The 24,087-nt window shown below is 39.7% G+C and overlaps 1 protein-coding gene across 1 annotated transcript; it reads right to left on the reverse strand.

Moving 5' to 3' along the window:
• Positions 1-1,416: 1,416 nt before the first annotated feature.
• On the reverse strand, positions 1,417-23,994 carry FASTKD2 (FAST kinase domains 2). The gene is made up of 12 exons (XM_005904749.3): positions 23,850-23,994; positions 22,219-23,039; positions 19,152-19,255; positions 18,226-18,334; positions 17,819-17,942; positions 17,426-17,565; positions 16,159-16,331; positions 10,984-11,147; positions 7,229-7,441; positions 6,728-6,812; positions 4,754-4,868; positions 1,417-3,813 (listed from the first exon to the last, which is right to left on the reverse strand). The coding sequence occupies exons 2-12, from the start codon at positions 22,936-22,938 to the stop codon at positions 3,694-3,696; spliced, it is 2,067 nt and encodes a 688-aa protein (XP_005904811.2). The 5' UTR covers positions 22,939-23,039; positions 23,850-23,994; the 3' UTR covers positions 1,417-3,693.
• Between the last annotated feature and the right edge of the window lie 93 nt (positions 23,995-24,087).

Below are 24,087 nucleotides of genomic sequence, written 5' to 3' on the forward strand. Positions count from 1 at the left end.
ATATATTACCCATTTTTTTTCTCTTGACTAAATGTTTACATTTGTGTGACATAACACAAATGGACATATTAAAAAGGTTTAAGAATCAAAAAATAAAAACAAAAGCCAATCCTAACACTGCTCAAAACACAACCAAAAAAAGGTCAGTCAAGACTCAAAATTAAACATAAAAAAAAAAAATCAGTCTTTTACATCTATTTCTTTCACAAGGTGGCTGACTTATTAGCATAAGACTGCATCAGAAGCAAGCCATATACATAAATGTATCCAACTTTATATCTTTCATATTCACTCTTTCAGTTGGTTAATAAAGTAGGTTATTTTATCCCCTTTAGAGTTTGGTACTGAAATATTAACATATTTTGTGATTTAATCAAGAAGAGTCAGAATTTAGATTTATAAACTCCATCTTTTATTTATTGATCCTAATTGTGTGAAAAATGGGTCCATGAAATCAAACTGGAGTTAAGTGGTTTTTGTTTTGAATCAACTGAATAAATACCAGAAAAGGAAAATATTTATATATTTTCCTGGAGTGGAAAGTAAATCTGAATCCTGAGAAGACTTATATATTATTAAATTGTTTTCCTTCCCTCTATACCTTCAGTCTCACAAGATTTTCTATACAGCAATGAAGAATGCTAATACTAGTAATACCAGTGAAAGAGGAATGCTAGTTCCTCCAAAGAATCCATAAATTTGTCCAATCCTTTGAAAATGAGTCATAATTAGCCATTAGAAAAAACTTACGTATGTATTTACTATTTAAAGAATGAAAATTTTAGTTCCCTAATATTTTCAACTCTTGTTCTGAAGCTTGTAAGATTAAATCATTTGGTCAAGTACATAAAACTAGATGATGTCCAATCTGGAATAAAAGTTCAGATTTCTTGATACACAAGCTGCAAAGCAGCAGAAAAGGAAATAATGTGGAAATCAATGATGTGGCTTAAACTCCAGAAAAATCAAATTCTTGAACCTTTACTTCCTCATCCATAAAATGAGGGAGGTGGATTAAATGATTGATGCATTTCCTTTCAGCTCTAACCTTTTCTAAATGCAGGGAGGATAAGCTGATAAAACCTGTGACAGATGCAGTCATATTGCTAGAGATTTTTTATTGCCAACTTGGGGTTTCTCAACTACTTTTCTTGTAAGTCCGTATGAGCTCAGGTTCAAATTCCAGCCCTATCCTATTTATATAGCCTTTATAAATAATTTATCCTCTTATTAGATAAGAGGAAATAAGGGTCCCAAGAGATTAATAGCAGCTATATGTCAAACAGTTAAGATAATGGAGAATATACCCAAATACTTAGCAGTGCCCAGCACAGAGTAAGATGTTCAGTGCATGTCTGTGTATCTGGGGTATTTCAGTCCATCCCAGCTGACATTAACAGAATGCCATAGACTGAGTAGCTTATAAACAACAGAAATTTATTTCTCACAAATAACTGTGGGAGAGGTTTGGAAGTCCAAGATCAAGGCTTTGGCAGGTTCTGTGGTGAGCGCCCCTCTCCTGGTTCACAGATGGTCATCTTCTCATTGACTTCACAGGGAGAAGTGATAGGGAGCTCTCTGAGGCCTCTTTCATAAGAACTAATCCAACTCATGAGACCTCCACCCTCATGATCTAGTCATCTCCCAAAGCTCTACCTCCAAATACAATCACAGTGGGGGTTAGGTTTCAATAAATGAATTTCAGGGATGGTGAGGGGGTGAGGCACAAACATTCAGACTTTTGGATGGGGGTAAAATAATACCAACATACACATGGTAAAACCTGCTATATCCCCAGCAATTCAAATATTAGACAGACAGGCATATGACAAACGTGAACAACTATTTCCACAAAAGAATTACACACATAACTGAAAAATAGCCCCCAGGTCTGGCTCACAAGAGTTCAGCTATATATATTTAGTTTAAAAGACTTTGTGAAATGGTGAACGCAGAGGGGAAGAGGGAGAAAGGAAGAAAGGGAGAAAGAAATGACCTCAACAAAGAGGCAACCCACAGCCTATAAATCTTAAGGAATTTGGACTCCTTGCTATCTCTGTTATCTCGTCTCTGTTTCTCTTAGTTTGATCCACAAACCACTTCCATCTAGAATGCTTGTTACAACTGCAGATGCCCGATACTCACTCATTTTTAACATGCTACCTCCTTAATTTTTATACATTTTTAACTTGCCTTTGACTGTGTGGATCACAATAAACTGGAAAATTCTGAAAGAGATGGGAATACCAGACCACCTGACCTACCTCTTGAGAAACCTATATGCAGGTCAGGAAGCAACAGTTAGAACTGGATATGGAACAAACTGGTTCCAAATAGAAGGAGTACTCAAGGCTGTATATTGTCACCCTGCTTATTTAACTTATATACAGAGTACATAATGAGAAACACTGGGCTGGAAGAAGCACAAGCGGGAAAAAAGATTGCCAGGAAAAATATCAATAACCTTAGATATGCAGATGACACCACCTTTATGGCAGAAAGTGAAGAGGAACTAAAAAGCCTCTTGATGAAAGTGAAAGAGGAGAGTGAAAAACTTAGTTTAAAGCTCAACATTCAGAAAATTAAGATCATGACATCTGGTCCCATCACTTCATGGAAAATAGATGGGGAAACAGTGGCTGACTTTATTTTTGGGGGGCTCCAAAATCACTGCAGATGGTGATTGCAGCCATGAAATTAAAAGATGCTTACTCCTTGGAAGGAAAGTTATGACCAACCTAGATAGCATATTGAAAAGCAGAGACATTACTTTGCCAACAAAAGTCCGTCTAGTAAAGGCTATGGTTTTTCCAATGGTCATGTATAGATGTGAGAGTTGGACTGTGAAGAAAGCTGAGCGTCAAAGAATTGATGGTTTTGAACTGTGGTGTTGGAGAAGACTCTTGAGAGTCCCTTGGACTGCAAGGAGATCCAACCAGTCCATTCTGAAGGAGATCAGCCCTGGGTGTTCTTTGGAAGGACTGATGCTAAAGCTGAAACTCCAGTACTTTGGCCACCTCATGCCAAGAGTTGACTCATTGGAAAAGACCCTGATGCTGGGAGGGATTGGGGGCAGAGGGAGAAGGGGACGACAGAGGATGAGATGGCTGGATGGCATCACCGACTCGATGGACGTGAGTCTGAGTGAACTCCGGGAGTTGGTGATGGACAGGGAGGCCTGGCGTGCTGCGATTCATGGGGTCGCAAGGAGTCGGACACGACTGAGCGACTGAACTGAACTGAACTGAATTTGAGAACCTAGTCCAACTGCTTTGTGGCCAGTGCTTGAAAATGTTGTCCATAACTGAGTCCTAAAATAGCTTAGATTCCAAGCCAAGGACTGCCCACACCAAATTACCTGCAAACCATCACAACTAAGAAACCCGTTTTTAATGCATCAAAGCTAATGAGAAACAGTAAAATCTACAGCTCATGAATTTGTCAGGTATCTGGGTACCGGAAGGAATAGGTACTACTGCAAAGATGAGCTTTCTGGAATTTTCTCAGCATATTCTAAAGTGCCAGTAACAACATTTCTTTCATTCTTAACACTAATTTTTAACAGTGAACTGAAATAACACTTTGTATTATAGTGAGCGGTCAGGTAAATTACATCGACAACTGAATTATAGTATTTATTAAAGTTATTTTTACAAATTCAGGTCTCCAAACATTAAAAGGTTGTTTTTCACTTTAACATGTGCTTTGCAAATGTATATCAGCAGAAGACAGTGCTTTGGGTGAATAGATTTTAGTCTTCAAAAATGCGACTGCATCCTTCATCTCTAGTTTTTCCACCTCCCAATTATTGACCTTACCAAAGAAAGAAGAAAATAATCAGTTTGCAAGAAGATGATGACATATAAAAGCTAGTTTTGACACCCAAGGATATTGAAATAACATCAAGCCAACCACTTACAATTTATGCACATTTTAAAAAGTTTAGTTATGACTATATATACTAGGGTTGAAGAAAGCTCTCACAGTGAAAATTACAAAAACTTTAAAGGTCCTCTAAAGGGTGCAAACATTTCTTTTTTGGGATAATCTTCCTTAGAATATACATAATAGCCAATATGAAAAAAAAAGTGTTACAGATTAGCTCATTAGAGAAATGGGCCATCTTAGCCTTGATAATCCAGGCATGATCCAGTTTTAGATACTGAAGTATCATAACAAAGATTCAAATGTTTACAGTTCATATTATATGCAGGACCAAATGACTGGCATTTAGATCGATCCTAACATTAATATAAACTTCTTTGTATGGTCCTCACTCCATATAGATACCTTGAGGTTGCTCAAGTTGTAGTGTTCAGAATCAAATGAAGTACAGAGAGGGAAGAACTATCCTCTTAAAACCCTCCAGCATTTTCTAGTGAGAAATATCCTTAATGGCCTCACAATGACCCATGAAAACAAAGCTTTAATCAACATCTTTTCTTCTCCTGTTTAAGATAACCTAGAAACTGAATATGGTTTCATGTTCTTAAATAGGAAAATATATTATTTACATTTTTCCACTTAACAAAAAAGATTAAATTATAAAACCCTGAGTAAATGACTAGTAATCAACTGAGCAGGAACAAAATCATATACCAGAAATGTTCTTTTTCAAAGAAAACAATAAGCAAAACAATTATTCCAATACTGCTGGCAGTTTTTCTAGTCCTAGTAACCAACTTCAACCATAACATTCCTGGCAAAATGAACATCAGTAATTGAAGATGATTTCATTTGCAATTTTTCTTACCAAGATTACATGAAAACCCATTATTTTCAAATGCCGCATTTTCATAGCAAGGTATCCTTTGGGGTGGGTTGAATCCAAACAGTAAGCAGATTTAGGAACACAGAGTACAGCTACTCTGAAAACAAAAATACAGACTAGTTACTAATGAGATGACTGTGTACAACCTTGCTGTATTCTTGTTCTTTGGAGATTTCAAAGCTGAGCCCTCCACTGACCACATTCCTCACCGTTCCCTCCTGTTCTAGCCCTTCACTTCCTCATTATCTGGCCTGTGCAGACATTCCAGTATGTGAAGGCCACTTAGGAACAAAAAGCTTATAAAGATGTTTTATACAAACAGTATCTCTTAACCATCTTTAAGAATGGCTACATTCTTCATGAGGAAAATTTTCAGATATGAAAGACCCATTTTAGGGCTTTCTTATAGAGGTAATCGCTGATCTAAATATAATTATTTATGCCATAAGAAGTACTGGTGTAGATAACACTAAATGGAAAATGCTCTGTTTGCACATATTGTCTCCCCAAGAGAGAAGCATTTAAAAACCAGGATGGGGAGACCAAAAACAAAGAAGAGATAGACAAGACTGTTGAAAAGATAATATCTGTATGTGTAAAAAAAACTGAAGGTGTAATTTTTTTTTCATTGTTCACGGCCTTTTGGAAAGATGAAGTTCATTGGGGGGAAAAAGACATTTGTATCCTTACTGTCTCCTGAGATAAAGAGAAAGAAATTTTATATCTTTAAAGGAACACTGATTTCTCATTTCTTCTCAGTACTTTAGGCTGAGAGCTATTACATTAATTATGCCAGAACAGTTGAATTCCAGAAAAAAGAAAAACGATCTTTCAATGCGGCCAGAGAGAAAGGCTTTCCTTAAGGGGAGACAGGCGCTACGTATAGGGAAGATAGTGGCTGAAAAAGATGGCCAGGGAGCAATCTAGATGGATTTGGAAAGGAGCAAAAGTTACAGAGCTGTGAGTGGGAAGTGATGGGCAGATAAAGAATCTGAATCCCCACAGACTTTTTTCTGTACCTCTCTCTACGTATTCATGTCCTACAAAGCAGTAGGGGATGTAAGTCGCCTGGGGTCAGGATCCATGTCTGACTCAGCTCTGTGTGCCCTGCAGGCCCTAGCAAAGCCGTGAACACGGGGTGTGAACACAGGGTATGTGCAACACGACCTGATCCAGCTGCTTACAAGGCAGAGCGTGCTCTTGAGGAGCAGCATCAATTTATCCCAGAGACACCTTCTGTACTGTCTGAGTCAAGGCAACTACTTCTAATTAACCTCACTATGGCTCAATCCATATACAATATACCTTAATTAAAAAACTAAAGTTTTTCTACCTTTTGAAAGGTTTGACTGGTAGAACAAAATATTTATACTGGGTATTTTATTTGGGTAGAAGTCTTAATTCTTTAGGATCGCTATTTCATTATCTTGTCAAAAATTCACACTGTGCTGATGGTTTCAATTATGTCAATTGTTGTTTGATCACACTGTTTAGCTTTAAATCCTAATTTTTAAAACTGCCTGATTCATTAAATGGCCAACTCCAACCCCACGGTCTTCAACCGCAGTGCCTACATGTATACCTAAGGAGTAGACTAATGGATGAGACGTCCCTAGGTGCATACCAAGCTCCATACAAATACAAAGTCTGTGTATTGTTACTGCTATTTAATATGAAGTCTTTGAGAATTAAGATTTAAATACAGGGCTTCCCTTGTGGCTTAGCTGGTAAAGAAGCTGCCTGCAATGTGGGAGACCTGGGTTTGATCCCTGGGTTGGGAAGATCCCCTGGAGAAGGGAAAGGCTACCCACTCCAGTATTCTGGCCTGGAAAATTCCACGGACTATCCATGGGGTCCCAAAGAGCTGGAGACGACTGAGTGACTTTCACTTTCCAAAAAAAATAAAAAATAAAAATAAATACAGACAGCTCAGCAAATGAGTATGTGTAAACAAACCTCTGAATATCTGTAGAAGTTACCACGTCCACATCAGAAAATGGAAGCACTTGGCTCCGGTTAGCATCCATTCTGATTTCAAAATCTGGAAGAAAAAAAAAAGTTGATACTAATTTTTCAAACAGTGCTCAGTGATTTTTTTGTTTAAAAATTACTACTACTATTACTACCAATAATGACAATGGCAACAGCTAAGGTATACCGAGCTTACTTACTTGTGTCAGATACTAGTCTGGATTTTACATGTACTGTCTCATTTGTAGGTCACAGGAACCCTATGAGGTGGGTACTATTATTACTGCCATTTTACACATAAGGAAAGAGGCTGGCGAGTGCTGAAAGCATGGCACTAGTAGGCCGGGGAGTGAAAATCCATACCCAGGTAGTCCACTCCAGGGCCCATGCTGCACCACACTAAGCTGCCGCAGTAAACTCCTAATCTTTTGTCAGAAAAAAAGAAATATAAAGTAAAACAGAAGAAACTCGTATAAAGTCCCATACCAATAAAATAATTATGTGGCAACTGTACACTTTGTGAGAAGCACCCTTCCCCCAGAAGGTCACTCAGCACTGCGGCGACCTTTGGCTGTGGACAGAAGGTCATGGGGGGCAACTGAGGCAGCACCAAGTCCAGGTCCTTGTGACAAGGAGCATCATCGAGTTTCAGACAAGTAGCCACAACATGAAGCCTGTGAACATTCCTCTCCACGTCACCTAAAAAAAAAAAAAAAAATGTAGTTAAGAAAGATATTAACGTCACATTAAAGAAATTGTATTAATGTACCTATAATTCTGATTATTTGCTTCTTATCAGGAGGGATTTTTATGGGTCCCCCAAGTTCCCACAGTGTGTAGATCAGTGCCTGTACCTGATAAGGTTTTAAGGTTTAAAATACCTTTCAAGGTGCTTTAGCCTCACTCTTCACTGAACTGATGGGGAAGCCCTCAAGGATGCTAAAACGCATCCTGGTTAACTAAGGGCAAAGTTGGAGCTAGAATTCAAGTCTCCTGGGTTCACAGCTGCTTCCCCTATATTAGACTGCTTGAAAAATCAGCACATAGTATTCCTCTTCCACACTTCAACTCTGAAATTTCATTCCACTGTTTTTAAAAGGATTTCAAATAACTCTATTTCCCAGATATGGGCTTCCCAGGTGGCACAATGGTAAAGAAGCCACCTGCCAATGTAGGAGATCCAAGACATTTGGGTTCAATCCCTGAGTCGGGAAGATCTCCCGGAGCAGGAAATAGCAACCCACTCCAGTATTCTTGCCTGGAGAATCCCATGGACAGAGGAGCCTCGCAGGCTACACTCCATGGGGTTGCAAAGGAGTCAGACACGATGAAGCAAATGAACATGGGCATAAGCCTGATACTGCTTTTCCCTTTTAAAAAAAAAAAATGATAATATTTATTTATTTGGCTGTTCAGTTCAGTTCAGTTCAGTGGCTCAGTCGTGTCCGACTCTTTGCGACCCCATGAATCGCAGCATGCCAGGCCTCCCTGTCCATCACCAACTCCCGGAGTTCACTCAGACTCATGTCCATCGAGTCAGTGATGCAATCCAGCCATCTCATCCTCTGTCGTCCCCTTCTCCTCCTGCCCCCAATCCCTCCCAGCATCAGAGTCTTTTCCAATGAGTCAACTCTTCACATGAGGTGGCCAAAGTACTGGAGTTTCAGCTTTAGCATCATTCCTTCCAAAGAAATCCCAGGGCTGATCTCCTTCACAATGGACTGGTTGGATCTCCTTGCAGGCCAAGGGACTCTCAAGAGTCTTCTCCAACACCACAGTTCAAAAGCATCAATTCTTCGGTGCTCAGCCTTCTTCACAGTCCAACTCTCACATCCATACATGACCACAGGAAAAACCATAGCCTTGACTACACAGACCTTTGTTGGCAAAGTAATGTCTCTGCTTTTGAATATGCTGTCTAGGTTGGTCATAACTTTCCTTCCAAGGAGTAAGCGTCTTTGAATTTCATGGCTGCAGTCACCATCTGCAGTGATTTTGGAGCCCAAAAAAATAAAGTCTGACACTGTTTCCACTGTTTCCCCATCTATTTCCCATGAAGTGATGGGACCATATGCCATGATCTTCGTTTTCTGAATGTTGAGCTTTAAGCCAACGTTTTCACTTTCCACTTTCACCTTCATCGAGAGGCTTTTGAGTTCCTCTTCACTTTCTGCCATAAGGGTGGTGTCATCTGCATATCTGAGGTTATTGATATTTCTCCCGGCAATCTTGATTCCAGCTTGTGCTTCTTCCAGTCCAGCGTTTCCCATGATGTACTCTGCATATGAGTCAAATAAACAGGGTGACAAGATACAGCCTTGACGTACTCATTTTCCTATTTGGAACCAGTCTGTTGTTCCATGTCCAGTTCTAACTGTTGCTTCCTGACCGGCATACAAATTTCTCAAGAGGCAGATCAGGTGGTCTGGTATTTCCATCTCTTTCAGAATTTTCCACAGTTTATTGTGATCCACACAGTCAAAGGCTTTGGCATACTCAATAAAGCAGAAATAGATGCATTTCTGGAACTCTCCTGCTTTTTCCATGATCCAGCGGATGTTGGCAATTTGATCTCTTGTTCCTCTGCCTTTTCTAAAACCAGCTTGAACATCAGGAAGTTCACGGTTCACATATTGCTGAAGCCTGGCTTGGAGAATTTTGACCATTACTTTACTAGTGTGTGAGATGCATGCAATTGTGCGGTAGTTTGAGCATTCTTTGGCATTGCCTTTCTTTGGGATGGAATGAAAACTGACCTTTTCCAGTCCTGTGGCCACTGCTGAGTTTTCCAAATTTGCTGGCATATTGAGTGCGGCACTTTCACAGCATCATCTTTCAGGAATTGAAATAGCTCAACTGGAATTCTATCACCTCCACTAGCTTTGTTCGTAGTGATGCTTTCTAAGGCCCACTTGACTTCACATTCCAGGATGTCTGGCTCTAGGTCAGTGATCACACCATCATGATTATCTGGGTCGTGAAGATCTTTTTTGTACAGTTCTTCTGTGTATTCTTACCATCTCTTCTTAATATCTTCTGTTTCTCTTAGGTCCATACCATTTCTGTCCTTTATCGAGCCCATCTTTGCATGAAATGTTCCCTTGGTATCTCTAATTTTCTTGAAGAGATCTCTAGTCTTTCCCATTCTGTTGTTTTCCTCTATTTCTTTGCATTGATCGCTGAAGAAGGCTTTCTTATCTCTTCTTGCTATTCTTTGGAACTCTGCATTCAGATGTTTATATCTTTCCTTTTCTCCTTTGCTTTTCTCCTTTTCCTTTTCTCCTTTTTTATTTGGCTGTACCGGGTCTCAATTGCACATGCAGGATCTAGTTACCTGACCAGGGATCAAACCCAGGCCCCCTGCATTGGGGGCGTGGAGTCTTAGCCACTGAACCACCAGGGAAGTCCCTGATTTTCCTTCTTTAATAGTAAAAACCAAAAGTAAACAATTAATTTTGGTTTCAAGAGTAAATAAATTCACTACTTTGCTAACTATTTGGTTTCTTAATCTAACAGCTGTGCCCTCATTACAGACCATGCGTGGCAAAGCTTTACAGCTGCAAAAGTTGACTTAACTTGGCTTCAAATGTGACATGTAAAGATTAGAAGTATAAACACCTCTGATAGGGATAGGGGCATAAAGAGCAACTTGAGAATTTAGTCTTTGTATAGGTGCATAAAGTGTAAACAAAAAAAACAATGACGATGTGTTTCTTACTCCTGCTGTCTATGTGCAGGGTTTGTCATTAAAGGAGGCTCCACAGGGACTTCCCTCATAGCTCAATTGGTAAAGAATCTGCCTGCAATGCAGGAGACCTGGTTCAATTTCTGGGTTGGGAAGATCCGCTGGAGAAGGGATAGGCTACACACTCCAGTATTCTTGGGCTTCCCTTGTGGCTCAGCTGGTAAAGCTGCAATGCAGGAGACCTGGGTTCGATCCCTGGGTTGGGAAGATCCCCTGGAGAAGAGAAAGGCTACCCACTCCAGTATTCTGGCCTGGAGAATTCCATGGACTGTGGAGTCCATGGGTCGCAAAGAGTAGGACACGACTGAGTGACCTGACTTACAGGTTTGCTGGCTTAACGCATGGCCCTTTGACTTCACCATCTTTGGTCCTTTCATTAGGAGCACCTGCTCCAGAAGGTCTAACTGACACCGCTGCAACTGAGCCCCTATTCAGAATCACCAGGTAGCCTGGCACTACTGCCTTATTTCAGTCACACTGCGTGCTGACATCCTACCTGACGTCAGCAGATCATCAATGATGTCCTTTTGAAGAAGCTGATTAATGAGGGCCAGGGGAAAATAGTTCATCCAGCAAAATGAACACACTGCATTTAACAGGTTTTCAGAAGATATATGGTGAAGACTACCAGTTAGAGCACTGGCCATAACTTCTAGGAACCTAGAGGGGCAGAAAGGAAACTTGGCTTACAAATATGAAGAGAAGACAAGATCATGACAGAGCTAGTGAGGTGTCACAGAACCAACGGCTTTCAGTGGATAAAACCATCAGGCTTGCATTTGCACTAGGTCTTCACACATCTTTCAGGTCAGCTGACTCTCGTAACAAATATATACATTCAATAAATGTGAGCTGCCATGGTATGTCTCACATAGGGCAAATATTTATAGGCTTTAACTCATTTAATTCCCATTCAAACTCTATGAGATAGGTGTCATTATCATCCTCATAATAAAAATGAGTAAATAGGCTCAGTGAGGTCGAGTAACTCGTCCAAGGGCACACAGCCAAGAAGCAGCAGGGACAGCCCTGAAATCCCAGCTGTCAGGGTCCAGAGCCTTTTAACCACTGTGCTAGGCTTTTATCTAGAGAACGCAATGGCACCCCACTCCAGTACTCCTGCCTGGAAAATCCCATGGACGGAGGAGCCTGGAAGGCTGCGGTCCATGGGGTCACTGAAGGTCGGACACAACTGAGCGACTTCCCTTTCACTTTTCACTTTTATGTATGGGAGAAGGAAATGGCAACCCACTCCAGTGTTCTTGCCTGGAGAATCCCAGGAACGGGGGAGCCTGGTGGGCTGCTGTCTATGGGGTCACACAGAGTCAGACACGACTGAAGTGACTTAGCAGCAGCAGTAGCAGGCTTTTATTCTGAGTAAATCTACAAGGCCTGGAATGCCACTACAGGTTTATAAGCTATTAAAATTCTGTTGCTATTAATGCTGTGAGCTGAAAGAACCACAAGCCTAATTGTACCACCTCAGCTAAGGTTACATAGGATAACTTAGCACAGATGAAGAGAAGGGAAATCAAGGTTAGTTGAGGGTTTATTAGCAGTGTCAATAAACTAGCAGGCCGAGACACACTTTGAACCCAGGTCAGTTTGACTCTTAAGGCATAAGTTATATTTCATTATATCAGAAAAAAAAAGTAGTGCATGCAAAGTACTGTGATAGTGTACCGGAAAGAACGTAGATGGGGTAGCTTTGGGGATAAGGAGAATTTCAGTAAGTAGAAAAGATGGCAAAAGCAAAGACCACTTGAAACTAAGCACAGAAATGGGAGCCCTGAAAGTGTATCCTGTTCCGCTGTGGTAAGTGAGGAACAGGCAGGGACACTCACAGCAGGGCACGTGTGCCCTGAAGGATGAGCCACAAAGGGAAATGTCTGAGATCGACTGGGAGATCCCATGGCGGGAGGAGACGGATGACGAGAAAGACTGTGATAGGTCCTAGAGACAACAGTGAGGCAAAGGGAAAGCCGACGGGAGTCTGGAGGAGGCAGCCAGAAGGGCTGATCTGGAGCCCGAGGGGTAATCACCTCTCCCACTCCTCATGCCCTACTTCATCTTCCACAACACTACAATCTGTGTCATTCCCTATATGTAGTCCGCTGTTTCTTTCCCTCCTGACTTGAATATAGAGTCCTTTCTACACCTGATGCTCCTTCCATGGCTAACTCCTTTGTATCCATCTTTTAAGATCTGCTCAGGTACCATCTCCTCCAGGGAGGACGCTTGACATCTACCCTGACCTTCTACTCCACCAGGCTAGAATCCTGGCACATTCCTCCTCTATCTCTAGGTAACCTGTATAGAACTCTGCCACTTCCATGTTCATGCTCTATTTAACTGCCAACTTATGTCTACATTACCCATTACATAGAATCATCTGGCAAAAAAGGATTATGTCTTACTCACTTTTGTCTTAAGTACCTGAGCACTTGGTACAAGTTTTCTGACTAAATGAACAAATACAATTAGAGGACAAAGAGGATAATGTTATTGGAAAAGAAAGAGTCAAAAATGATGAGCTAAAAATTCACCAAGTTGTAAACATTGAATATGCACAGCTCTTTGCAGGCTGTTACTCATACCTCAATAAAGTGGAGCAGGAAATGGCAACCCACTCCAGTACTCTTGCCTGGAGAATCCCATAGACAGAGGAGTCCATGTGTTGTAAAGGGTCAGACACGAATGAGTGACCAAGCACAGAAAGTGGTTTAAAAGAAAAAACACTTGACATGGTACTTGATAAACAGTAAACAAAACAAACAAACAAAAAACCAAGAATGAGCTGACTTCCAGAATTATTGATCTTGAGACCCCTGTGGGATCTCCGGTGACCATATACAACCTGGAGTTCAGGAGCACACTGATGACCAGACATGCAATCCGGGATTATCTACAGGGTGGCAAGTACATATCAAAAAGTGAAGAAACTAAAGGACTGGAATGACAGAGTTGAAATGTTAAATGTTTTCTTCCTAGGGCTTCAAACCCAGGAAGATATTCTAGATTTAACACCTTCTCTTTACCAGAGGCCATAACATAAATAAAATGATTAAGGAACAGAATGTGGATATACAAAGTGCTAAGTCAAATTTTCTACAACTCTCCTACCTAATCCATCTCTTCCAGTCAACTCACTTCCCAAATGCTTCGAGTTACTGCTCCTAAAACCTTTGCCTTTCCACCCTAGGAGGCCATCTTCCTTTCTCCTTCCTCCATAAAGCATTCATTTGGTACGTATCATATTGCCTTCCTCTCAATATACATGACTTGCCTCCTAAGAAGGATGGAGAACACAAACTTCTTTATTTATAGTCCTCAAAATACCAACTTCAGGGAACTGCACATTCATGGACATTCAGGAATTTCTTATTGATTAATCTCAATCTATTAGCGACTCTTATCACTCCTACTTCTCCAAAGGAGAAATGCTGAGGTAGGAGGGTAGGGTTAGATCACACTTCCTCAGTCTCAGCACTGCTGACAATCTGGCCTGGATAATTCGTTACTGCAGTGCTGACTTGTGCACAGTAGGACGCTGGCGGCATCCCCAGCCTCCACCCACTAGAGAGTGTACAACAACCCTCTCCCCCCACCTCCCCCACCACAGGAAACCTAACGTCCCCAGATACTGCCAAATGTCCCCAGGAGGCAAAATCACGGCCAATTGAGAACCAGTGAGTTAGACGAAAGCAGAGCAGACAGACAAGTACAACATTCATGACTCCCCCTCAGTATGGCCTGTTCCTAGTCATGTTTTGTCGAATTTCCTAACCTGTGTGTAGCTACTTAGGGTTACCTTGGTTATCCATCCTCTATTTCCAACATAACAATTTTACTGGACCAAATTATCTCCTGGGACACCTACAGTCAACTGAAAAACTCCCTAACTACTCAGTGTTTGTTCTCTGAATTCTACGGAATCCATGGGGCTGTTTCTGGAGTTTTAATTACTACTCAGCTTAACAATGCTACTTACTCCAGTATTCTTGCCTAGAGAATCCCATGGACAGAGGAGCCTGGCGGGCTATAGTCCATGGGGTCGCAAAGAGTCAGGCACGACTGAGCGACTAACAATTTCACACTTTTCACTTTCACATCTTAACAGTATTTGTCAAGAAGGGGCAGGAGGAACACAGGAGCCAGCTTCATAATAAAACCAAGAGTGGGTAGTAGAGGAAGGCTGAATTTGGGGAGAATCTTTTCAACCTTTATTTTCTGTCTATTCTGTGCCAGGCTCTGTGCTACGTTTAGAAACACAGGCACCTGGGTCTGACACTAGAAAGCTCTGCAATTGTGGAGAGAGGTTTATTGACAAAAAACTGCAGCTGTGTGCCAAGGTTCCACCAGAGATTCAGACAAGACACGGCAAGCACAGGAGCTCTGATGGAGATATAAGGGAAAGCACAGGACACATACAGGAAATAAGTCTTTTTGGAACACTGGAGGGTACAGTGAGCAGCTGCTTTTCATGGCCCAGCATTTCTTTCATCACCAGAGCCAAAGAAATGGGCATGTGACCCAAACTCGGTCAATCAGATTCTCTCTTCTGGAAATCTAGATCTTGAGAAAAAACCACAGGGACAAAAAGCTGATGGAGCCAAGCTGGGCATGCATGCTCAGTTGCTCAGCCATGTGCAACTCTTTGCAACCTCATGGACTGTAGCTCTCCAGGCTTCTCTGTCCATGGGATACTCCAGGCAAGAATACTAAAGCGGGTTGCCATTTCCTACTCCAGGGGATCTTCCCAACCCAGGAATTGAACCCGTGTCTCTTGCGTCTCCTGCATTGGCAGGTGGATTCTTAACCACTGCATAACCTGGGAGCCAAGCCACTTGGTGGCCAAGAAATGGCCTGTGAACCCTGCCACTGAGACCCTCAGAAGTGCCACAGTTTATTCCTCCAAGGCCTTAATCTAATAATTACTGTGTATCCGGCACTGCCTTAAGATTCTGACACAGGTTAACTCACTTAATCCTCATAACAACAATTATTAAATTGTCCAGTATGATTAGAAATAAGTCATTATTCATGCCCATTTTAACAGATGAAGAAACTGAGGTACGGGTAAGTTACAGGTAAGGTAAAGTTAAGTAGGTAACGAATGGCAGGACTAAGATTCAAACCTAAGCAAGGTGTCTCCTGGGTCTGCACTTTTAGTCACTCTTCTAACAAATGACATGTTATATACATTTCTGGTTTTTAACAAACCCTTAACTGATCTAGAGAAGGAAAGACGTTCTGGGTGGAAAGAAGAGGTCTGAAAGAGCCCGGCACATCTGAGGAATTGCTGTGTTTATTAGTAGAAATGTAGGATTGCAATTAAAATTAAAAGAACAGAAAGTGGTAGTTTGGGACCAGATAGAGAGCTAGGGTCAAAATTGAGCTATAAACTAGGGTGCTAAGGGAGTAAGTTGGGCAAAAGTTTGAAACGAAGTCTCCTACACTGAATTATCAAATGCACTGCAAAGAACAACAACAAAAGAGCAAAAGCAAAGCGTGTATCTAAGATAAAACTGTTTACCTTCATAAATAAAGAATAGTATGTTTTATTTCTGGCCATGGATGGGTTTGCTTGTGAGAATTCATTGAGCTTTGTAATCTTTTCTATAAATATGATATGTGGCAATAAAAAAAGTAAAAAGGAACAAGTACATACTCGGGGGTCTGGCATTTGTAGAAGTGATTGAGAGAAGAATAAACATTAAGAATACCGACAAGGCTTTTCACATTTAGGAAGCCAGGTTCATCTGCTGCTTTCTTTATAAATAAGTCCATCAAACCAACAGGTCGAAAGCCAAAGTTTTCAAATAAAATGAGGAGAAAAAGAACCTAAAAAAAAAAAAAAAGAATTGAGGGAAAACGTCTTAAGAATTACAGTATGTTATCAGCAATCTTTCCAATTTCAAACAGTTTAAATAAGCAACAGAATTGTCCTGATTGAAAAATATTCCCTTAAAAGGAGTAATTATCTTTCCCTTGTAAAATATCAAGTTAATAAGCAACCTCTTTTTATCAGCCAAGAAGCAGAGCACACAATGGTTCTCATTTCCAATGTCATTTAAAATACATCCTTTCCTACATGCTTTTCATACAAAATCTCTGCAAATTACCTTTAAATATACCTCTTCTGAAGTTTTTCAAAATGACCAAGTCAATTTCAAACTGCTCTCCTTTCCAAACCTAGACACTTCCTATATTCTAATAGATAAAAGATAACTCAAAAATTTCTATGTTCAATATTAAATACTAGAAGTGAGGATAGAGCTGAAATACAATGATTAAAATAAATGTTCCACTTCACCTCTCATTTCCCTCTTTGTCATTCTTACAGTAAGGACTTTTCTTTCCAAAATCAATTTCCATAGTAAACACAATATTCACCTCAACCTCCAAAGTGAACTAAGCCAGTAATCTAACATGGTTACCTCGGCTTCACTATAAAAATAAGTTTTTACCAGTTGCTTCATTCAGACGTTTTATTATTAACACAGGCCCTGAACTTAAAGGCTCTTACCCTTGAAGAACCAAGCAAACTTTCCATACATAGAAGACAGTAATGACATTTTACTCTTCAAAACGTTTAAGCCCGTCATATTACCTATCTTTATTATTCTAAATCTAACAAAGGAAACATAGAAAGGCACAAATAATCCTTAGTACCCAACCAAAGTATCATATAATATGAAAAACAGACTTTGGCAATACAGTTTTTGTTTTGGATAGAAAGATGATCAAGATATTGAACAGTATATAATAGGTAACACTCAGACAGAAATTGTAAGGAGCTAATTTTTCAAACCAATTTAGCATTGGAATATTTTGGAATCTAAACCACTTTAAAATGATAGAGAATTATATCCACAAATAAATAAATAGATTTCTTGAAAGTTTCTGAGACTTATTCTAAACTTTAACATACTTACTTTTTTCAACTTCCAGATGTCAAAAGTTGTAGCCACATAATCTGCTATTCCTTTAAAAAGATCTATATTAATATATTGGAGGTCCCTGCAAGACTGCAATATGTCGATCAATATTTTAAAAGGACACCCATGGATGTTACCTTTAAGAATGAGTTAGAAAACAAAAATTACCAGATGATTTTGACTGTAAGATTCAAGATACTATATACCCAGCACTTTTCTTTAGAAAAACAGCACTGCATTTTGTAAAAACAAAAAATAATTATAGGTAAAAATAAACTTTAGATCTAACCATATCATCAGATATTTTTTCATATAACAGCAAACCAACAAAACAAATATAGCTCAGAACACATCAGATGCTATAAACCATGTAAGAAAAATTCCCCTTACTTGTGACTCTCTTACTGCACTCATTCAGAAGGATAATGGAACGGTGATTCATGGCGGCCAGTACCGCAAACATGTGCTGGCAATTCAAAACAGAAAACTGGTCTAATTCTTTCAAGGCTTTCATCTAAAGAAAAATAAATTTTAATTTATCATTTGTGGTAAAATAAATTAAAATCTTATATTTAAATAAAAAAGGATAAAGTTTGAGTAAAATGACTCAGACATATACAGATAAATGTATGTAAATACATACACACATAAATATCTCTATTATTCCACTTAAGCAAAGTTATACCCAAAAGCACAACAATGTCCTCCTAATAAACTGACTTTAGGAGATGATAGCAAATCACAGGAAATATCTTTTTCAAATTTTACCCAATAGAGAAAATTCAGAAAGTATTTACCTCCAATTTCCTTTTAAGACCAATCGGAGCATCTTTTCCAATACTTCTCATTACAGTTTGTAATGTGAAGACATGTTTTATTTTGCAAACTTGCTCATCAACTAGCATCCTGTCATCACACACAACAAATACCACAGTCTTAGGATCTTAAAACCAGAAGAGAAATCTTAAAAGTCATTTGGTCCAGTTCCTACTTATAGGCAAGGAATATGAAGCCCAAAGAAATGAAATATCTGCCCACGAGAGTGTAAACAGTGAAAGCTCCAGGACCCGACTGGTATTCTTTTCTCTCACATCATTTTGCTATCTTTTTGCATAAACAAACATCAGGAGACTATATTAAGACATCCCAATGCATAGTCAATGAAAATGGGAATTAAAAATTATTATAAGATTAGGTGCATCAATTTTATAAAAACTTAACCTCCTTTGCAAGCTGGGCTACTGTCATGTGACTCCACACAGTGCCCAAATAACATTATGAACTGAGCATGTATCAGTTCTCCCCCAGCCCATGTCAATACTATGTTTTAAGATAATTTTAATGTTACCCACACTTTTTTTTATAGTGAATCCTGAAAGAAGCATTATTTTTAGCTTCACCTGTTCCAAAGTCAGGATTTTAAGTTTAATAAGCTATTAAAGACCAGCTTCCCTTGTAGGTGAGTTGGTGAAGGATCTGCCTACAGTGCAGGAGACCTGGGTCTGATTCCCAGGTCAGGAAGATCCCCTGGAGAAGGAAATGGCAACCCACTCCAGTATTCTTGCCTGGAGAATCCCATGGACGGAGCATGGGGTCGAAAGAGTCCAACACAACTTAGCAACCAAACAGCCACCGCCACCAACAAAGTCTTTCATCTTTGCTTTTGATTTGAGGTAAGAGAAAAAGAGAAAGCCACTTGAAGAAAGTGTAAGAGAGTTCTCACCGCAATCCTGCCAGAAGAACATCCACATTCTTGCATGGCTCCATTGTGTTTAAGATAGTTGACAAAACTGAAAGACATTTCTCATCACACTCATTGATACGTTCCTATTGAAATGTAATCACAAAAACACTATAGGTAATGAGTTCATAGTAGATGACCTCACCCAAGCAAAACCACTGAACTGATGCTTTCAACTAAAGGATTAAGTATCAAACCAATTATTCAGAGTCAGTCCACAATAAACAGCAACTTTGGAAAACCAGACATTATATGTAAGTGAACTTTTCAAATAATTGATACACATTCTTTTTGTATCAACAATTTCTTTACACTTTCAATTACCACTGAAAATGATTTGACATTGATTATATTCCTCCACTTCTGAAATAACTTTCATCAAGCATTATTTTTACCCCTTTTTGAAACCGAAGGCCATCATGGTGACAAGTGCAGTAACAAGCTATAGGGCAGTTTTCCCTCCCCTAATTAATCTTACATTGCTGTGCTTACAATTTCCCTATATTCTTTCCCGAGTATCAAACTGCAACCTCAGTTGTGAACTTTCTAATTCACATCTGCTGTCACATTTTACCACCACTATCTGGATCTCAAGAGGAACCCAGGCTCCCTGGATCCTTCTTTCAAACCCTTTGAATCAGGGTTATTAATTTAGTTCCAGAAATGGCCTAATTTAGAAAGTGAACAGTAATAGCACAGCTCACCTAGTGCTCTACAATTTAATCACAACTAGTCTATACACCTCACAAGAGTACTTGTAATCACACCTGAAAGATGTATGCTCTTTTGCTAAAATTACATGACCAACAAGCCACAAAGCCTCAAGTCTGAAGCAGATATTGATAAGAAATGGATACTGCTGGAAGGAAAAAAGGTCTCATTCCCATGAGAGGGTTTCCATTATAGCATTCCATCAATATCTCCTATAAAAGAAAAGACCACCTGGATAGGTGTTTGAAGGGCAAGCTTCACTGATGATATATTTCATACGTAGCTAAAACGTCTTTGCAACATTCCCACGTTAGTGAGATACAATTATATGTATAGATAATCTGACCCCAAATACCCATTGGTCATATTTCACCAATGCAGATACTATAATGATGGGAATACTGTCCAAAATTCATTTAGAGAATCACTGACCAGGTAAAGTGACTTACTGCAATTACTTTGAAGTAACTATATAGAGAACAGAGTCTACCAAAAAACACAGATATTCTGCAGTTTAAACAAACATACACAATACAAATTAGTTACTGGTTGAAAACATATAGAAATCACAGTAATGTTAAAAGTTAAAAACACTCAAGTATCTATAAACTCAATCCTTGAATTCTATAGTAAGATAGGATACATGTCAGATCATCCTTGGGAAATTTCTATCTTAAAAAAAAATTATTTAATTATGATCATTGAGTTTTGAAATCTGAAGAGCCCACTCTTAAGAGGTAAACAATTACTTAAAGGAACTATTCTTTTCCTTGGCCAACCTTGGTGTCATTTCAGTGACATCGAAGAGGACACTGACTCCTTTGTTTGAAACTAAAAGTGATCCCCCCCATCCAATTTCATTTTTCCAATAAATTTTCCACTCACAGAGTGATCTAAATACTAACTGGAGCAGCTTGACCTTTGCTTAAAATACTCCAGTGGATCCCCACTGCCTATAGCATAAAGGCAAACCCCTTAGCCAGGCATAAAAGGCTGTTTATGATTCAGCCTTTTTCCTCCCCCCAACCTCATGCCTTGTCATGACACCAACCCCTCTCCCTTGACAACCATAGGCACAATTTCCTACCAATTCCCTCAAACTCATAACCCCAATAATCTGTACTTCTAGCCACAGTGAACTACTTTCAGTTCCCCAAACTTTTCTCCAGGATTTGAACAGTCTTCTCTACTTGAAACACCATCTCATTGGCTATCAACCTTCTCACTGACTGCTGGCCATCCCTTGCACTCAGCTTAGACATCATCTCCTACTGGGCTTGAATTTTAGCTCTACTATGACAAGGTGTTTGTTCATTAAACCAGCAAGTATTTTATCAAATACCTACAAATGGTGACATTAACAAATATGTGGCCTTGGGCAAGCTATTTAACCTCTCTAAGCTAAATTTCCTCATCAAGAAGAAGAAAGTAACAATGACTACTTTTAAAAGCTACATTGAGAATTATATGAGACAATCCTCCTTTCAAACCCTGTACATATCACTGCTTCAAACAGTAATCTTGTATCCTTCCCCCCCCCATCACCTCTTCCCATCATGAAGGCATTCTCCCAACTAGGTTTGAAGCCCCTGGTTACACACTGTGTGTATTTTTCTTTCATCGCACTAAAAGCTCTATGTGGCCCTTATTTTGTAATTGTATTCCCAATGATCAGTGCTACAGTATCATAGCGCCTACAATGTCGTAAATGTATGAATGGATATTGGTTATTTTTGTAATTGCCTACAAAGCATCTGTTGTCCCCTCTACAAGGGCAGGAATTATGTTTTCCATATCTTTACATCCCTAGTAACAAGTGTAATAACTAATCCACAGTTGACAGCCAATGAACATTTACTGCGTGAATAAATAAATTCAGTAGTTGTGACTTTAGCCAAGTTGCTTAACATAACAAAATCTCTTTCTTCATCTGCTAGAGTAACACCAACCTCACACAGCTATTGTGAAGATTAAACAGGACAACACAAGTAAAAGGTATACAGGTAGTCAATAAATACTAGCTCCCTTCCCTTCCCTTCTCTCCTTTCAACTACCCAAACTGTTCTGGTATATTTTGTATCTCTTCCCACTTCAGCTTATTCACTATTACTCAACTCCTGAGAAGAAAAATGGGGCAAGTGTTCATAAACTTCTAAAGCAAAAGAAAGATCTTGCTAACTTAAGGTATCTAAACCATAGAATATTAGTATCTATGCAGAAACAAATGTAAACTATCATTCCAATGATAAGTTTCATTCAAGGAGGCTATAGGTCTACTTCCTATCATTCTTTCAAGATTTGCTAAACCGAGTATGTTTATACCTCCTTTTGATTTTACCTGGACCACCCTCAGCAAAGTCTGTACAAGCAGCGTGTTCTGAGGAATCCCAAGCTTCACTATAGCATGAAGACTAAACAGCAGGTCTCCGAAATACATGATCTTGGCTTCTCTCATAACATGTTCACACAGCTGGTTAAACGCAGGGTGGTTAAACATCAATTGTTTTTCAAAGCGCTTCTGATCTTCCGACATCCGTTTGGCAATTGTCCACATGGCTGAGAAATAGTTACTACTAGGAAATGTAGGTGCTTTTGAAAATATATCTAACACATCACTCAGAGAATTACACTCCTGAGACAGTTTTGTACTGCTGATCAGGGCTGGTTTTCTTCTCTTGGTGAGAACATCTTCATCAGAGGCCTCCTGATGAAAGCTTTTCTTCAGTTCATTAACAGAGACAAGAAAGTGCTTTGAATCAAAGGACAGTCTTCTAGGACAAAGTAGTTTGTCAACTGTAAAGACTGTTGCCGTGCATATGCCCTTTGTTTGACAGCCATCACCTTCTGATTTAAAAATTAAAGCATCCTGAAAGAGATATCTAGTAGATGAATGCATTTTATTACCAAAGGTATTTAAGAGGTTTCTTCGGTTCCAGTTTGAATAAGCAATATTTGGTCTGCAAAATGCCAAAGGATATAGCCTCACAGTTCTGCCTGTTGGAACTAAAGTACTGAGTTGTCTGAGGTTCCATAAAAAGGAACCCGCTCTGTTACTCATTTTCTAGTTACTGAAGTACTTTCAAAAGACTTTAAAGTTATCAAGATGACACACACGTCGCTTCTACAAATGAAAAAAAACTCATGTCCGCCGTCATTTTCCTGCAGGGGAAGGGGTTATAACAGAAATAAAAATTAAGAATAAAATTTCTACTTAAAAATACAAAATCCATTTAACAGAGACTAAAGTGGGGACCTAGGGAGACATTAACATTTACCTTAAAAGGGTAAAACCATTTTATCACATAAGGGCTTCTTCCACTTCTACTACAATGTGTATGCTGCTGCTGTTGCTAAGTCGCTTCAGTCGTGTCAGACTTTTAGCGACCCCATGGACTGCAGCCTACCAGGCTCCTCCATCCCTGGGATTTTCCAGGCAAGAGTACTGGAGTGGGGTGCCATTGCCTTCTCTGTGCATACACAATCTTAAAGGAGCAAGGTTAGTTTGGAAGTAGTGGATACATAAATAAGTCTTAAAAAAAAATAATAATTAGTGGGTTTCTGACGGGAAAGTTTTAGTATAAAGCTTTCTTTGCAGTAAGATTTTACGGAGATGTCGGCAATAAAAATTAAGGGCTTAACCTTGATGGATAATTTTTATCATGAGGATTTAACAACAGCTAAACACGAACTGTTAAAATAAGGCCTTGGACAAGCACAACGGTTCAGGGGAGGAGGCAGCAAACTAAAGTGATGCTTGCACGTGGCCTGCGTTTGGGAGGGAGACGCAACCAGTCTCACCAGGTCTCAGAACCGGTGAGAGGAGTCCGTGCTTCCCGAGCCGGGCCTCTTAGTATGAACCCACCTTCCTCAACTTACTTCCCGGGCAACTTCTGAGACCTTTCTCCGAAAGGCAAGAAGTCTAAAGCGTAGTACAACCAACTGTTCCGCTTAAGTTCGTCCTCCACTCACCTTAGAGTAGAAGCCTGTGATTGTAGACAGGCGCGGCCATGACAGTTTCCCCGCGAACTGAGAGACTCGCGAGATTTTACGGATCCCTCATAGGTCAAAAAGTGTTTGTTCGCGGGCGGACGGTTGGAAATATTTAGAGTGAAGAAAGCCTACCGAAAAGAATGACTACTTTTTCTTAGCTGCAGGGAACAGGCACGAGGGAGACCACAGAGCTTTTAATAGCAATGTATAACTGTGC

Source organism: Bos mutus, chromosome 2 (assembly GCF_027580195.1).
Source record: "Bos mutus isolate GX-2022 chromosome 2, NWIPB_WYAK_1.1, whole genome shotgun sequence".
Lineage (NCBI taxonomy): Eukaryota > Metazoa > Chordata > Mammalia > Artiodactyla > Bovidae > Bos > Bos mutus.

What these genes read in the sequence shown, in the direction of transcription:
- FASTKD2 (XM_005904749.3), bottom strand. Translation starts at nt 22,938, where the DNA reads ATGAGTAACAGAGCGGGTTCCTTTTTATGGAACCTCAGACAACTCAGT. An exon ending in GCCACATAATTATTTTATTG is followed by an intron (nt 6,813 to 7,228) that starts GTATGGGACTTT and finishes TTTTTCTTCCAG; the next exon opens with ATTTTGAAATCAGAATGGAT. An exon ending in ACTTCTACAGATATTCAGAG is followed by an intron (nt 4,869 to 6,727) that starts GTTTGTTTACAC and finishes TTTTGTTTTCAG; the next exon opens with AGTAGCTGTACTCTGTGTTC.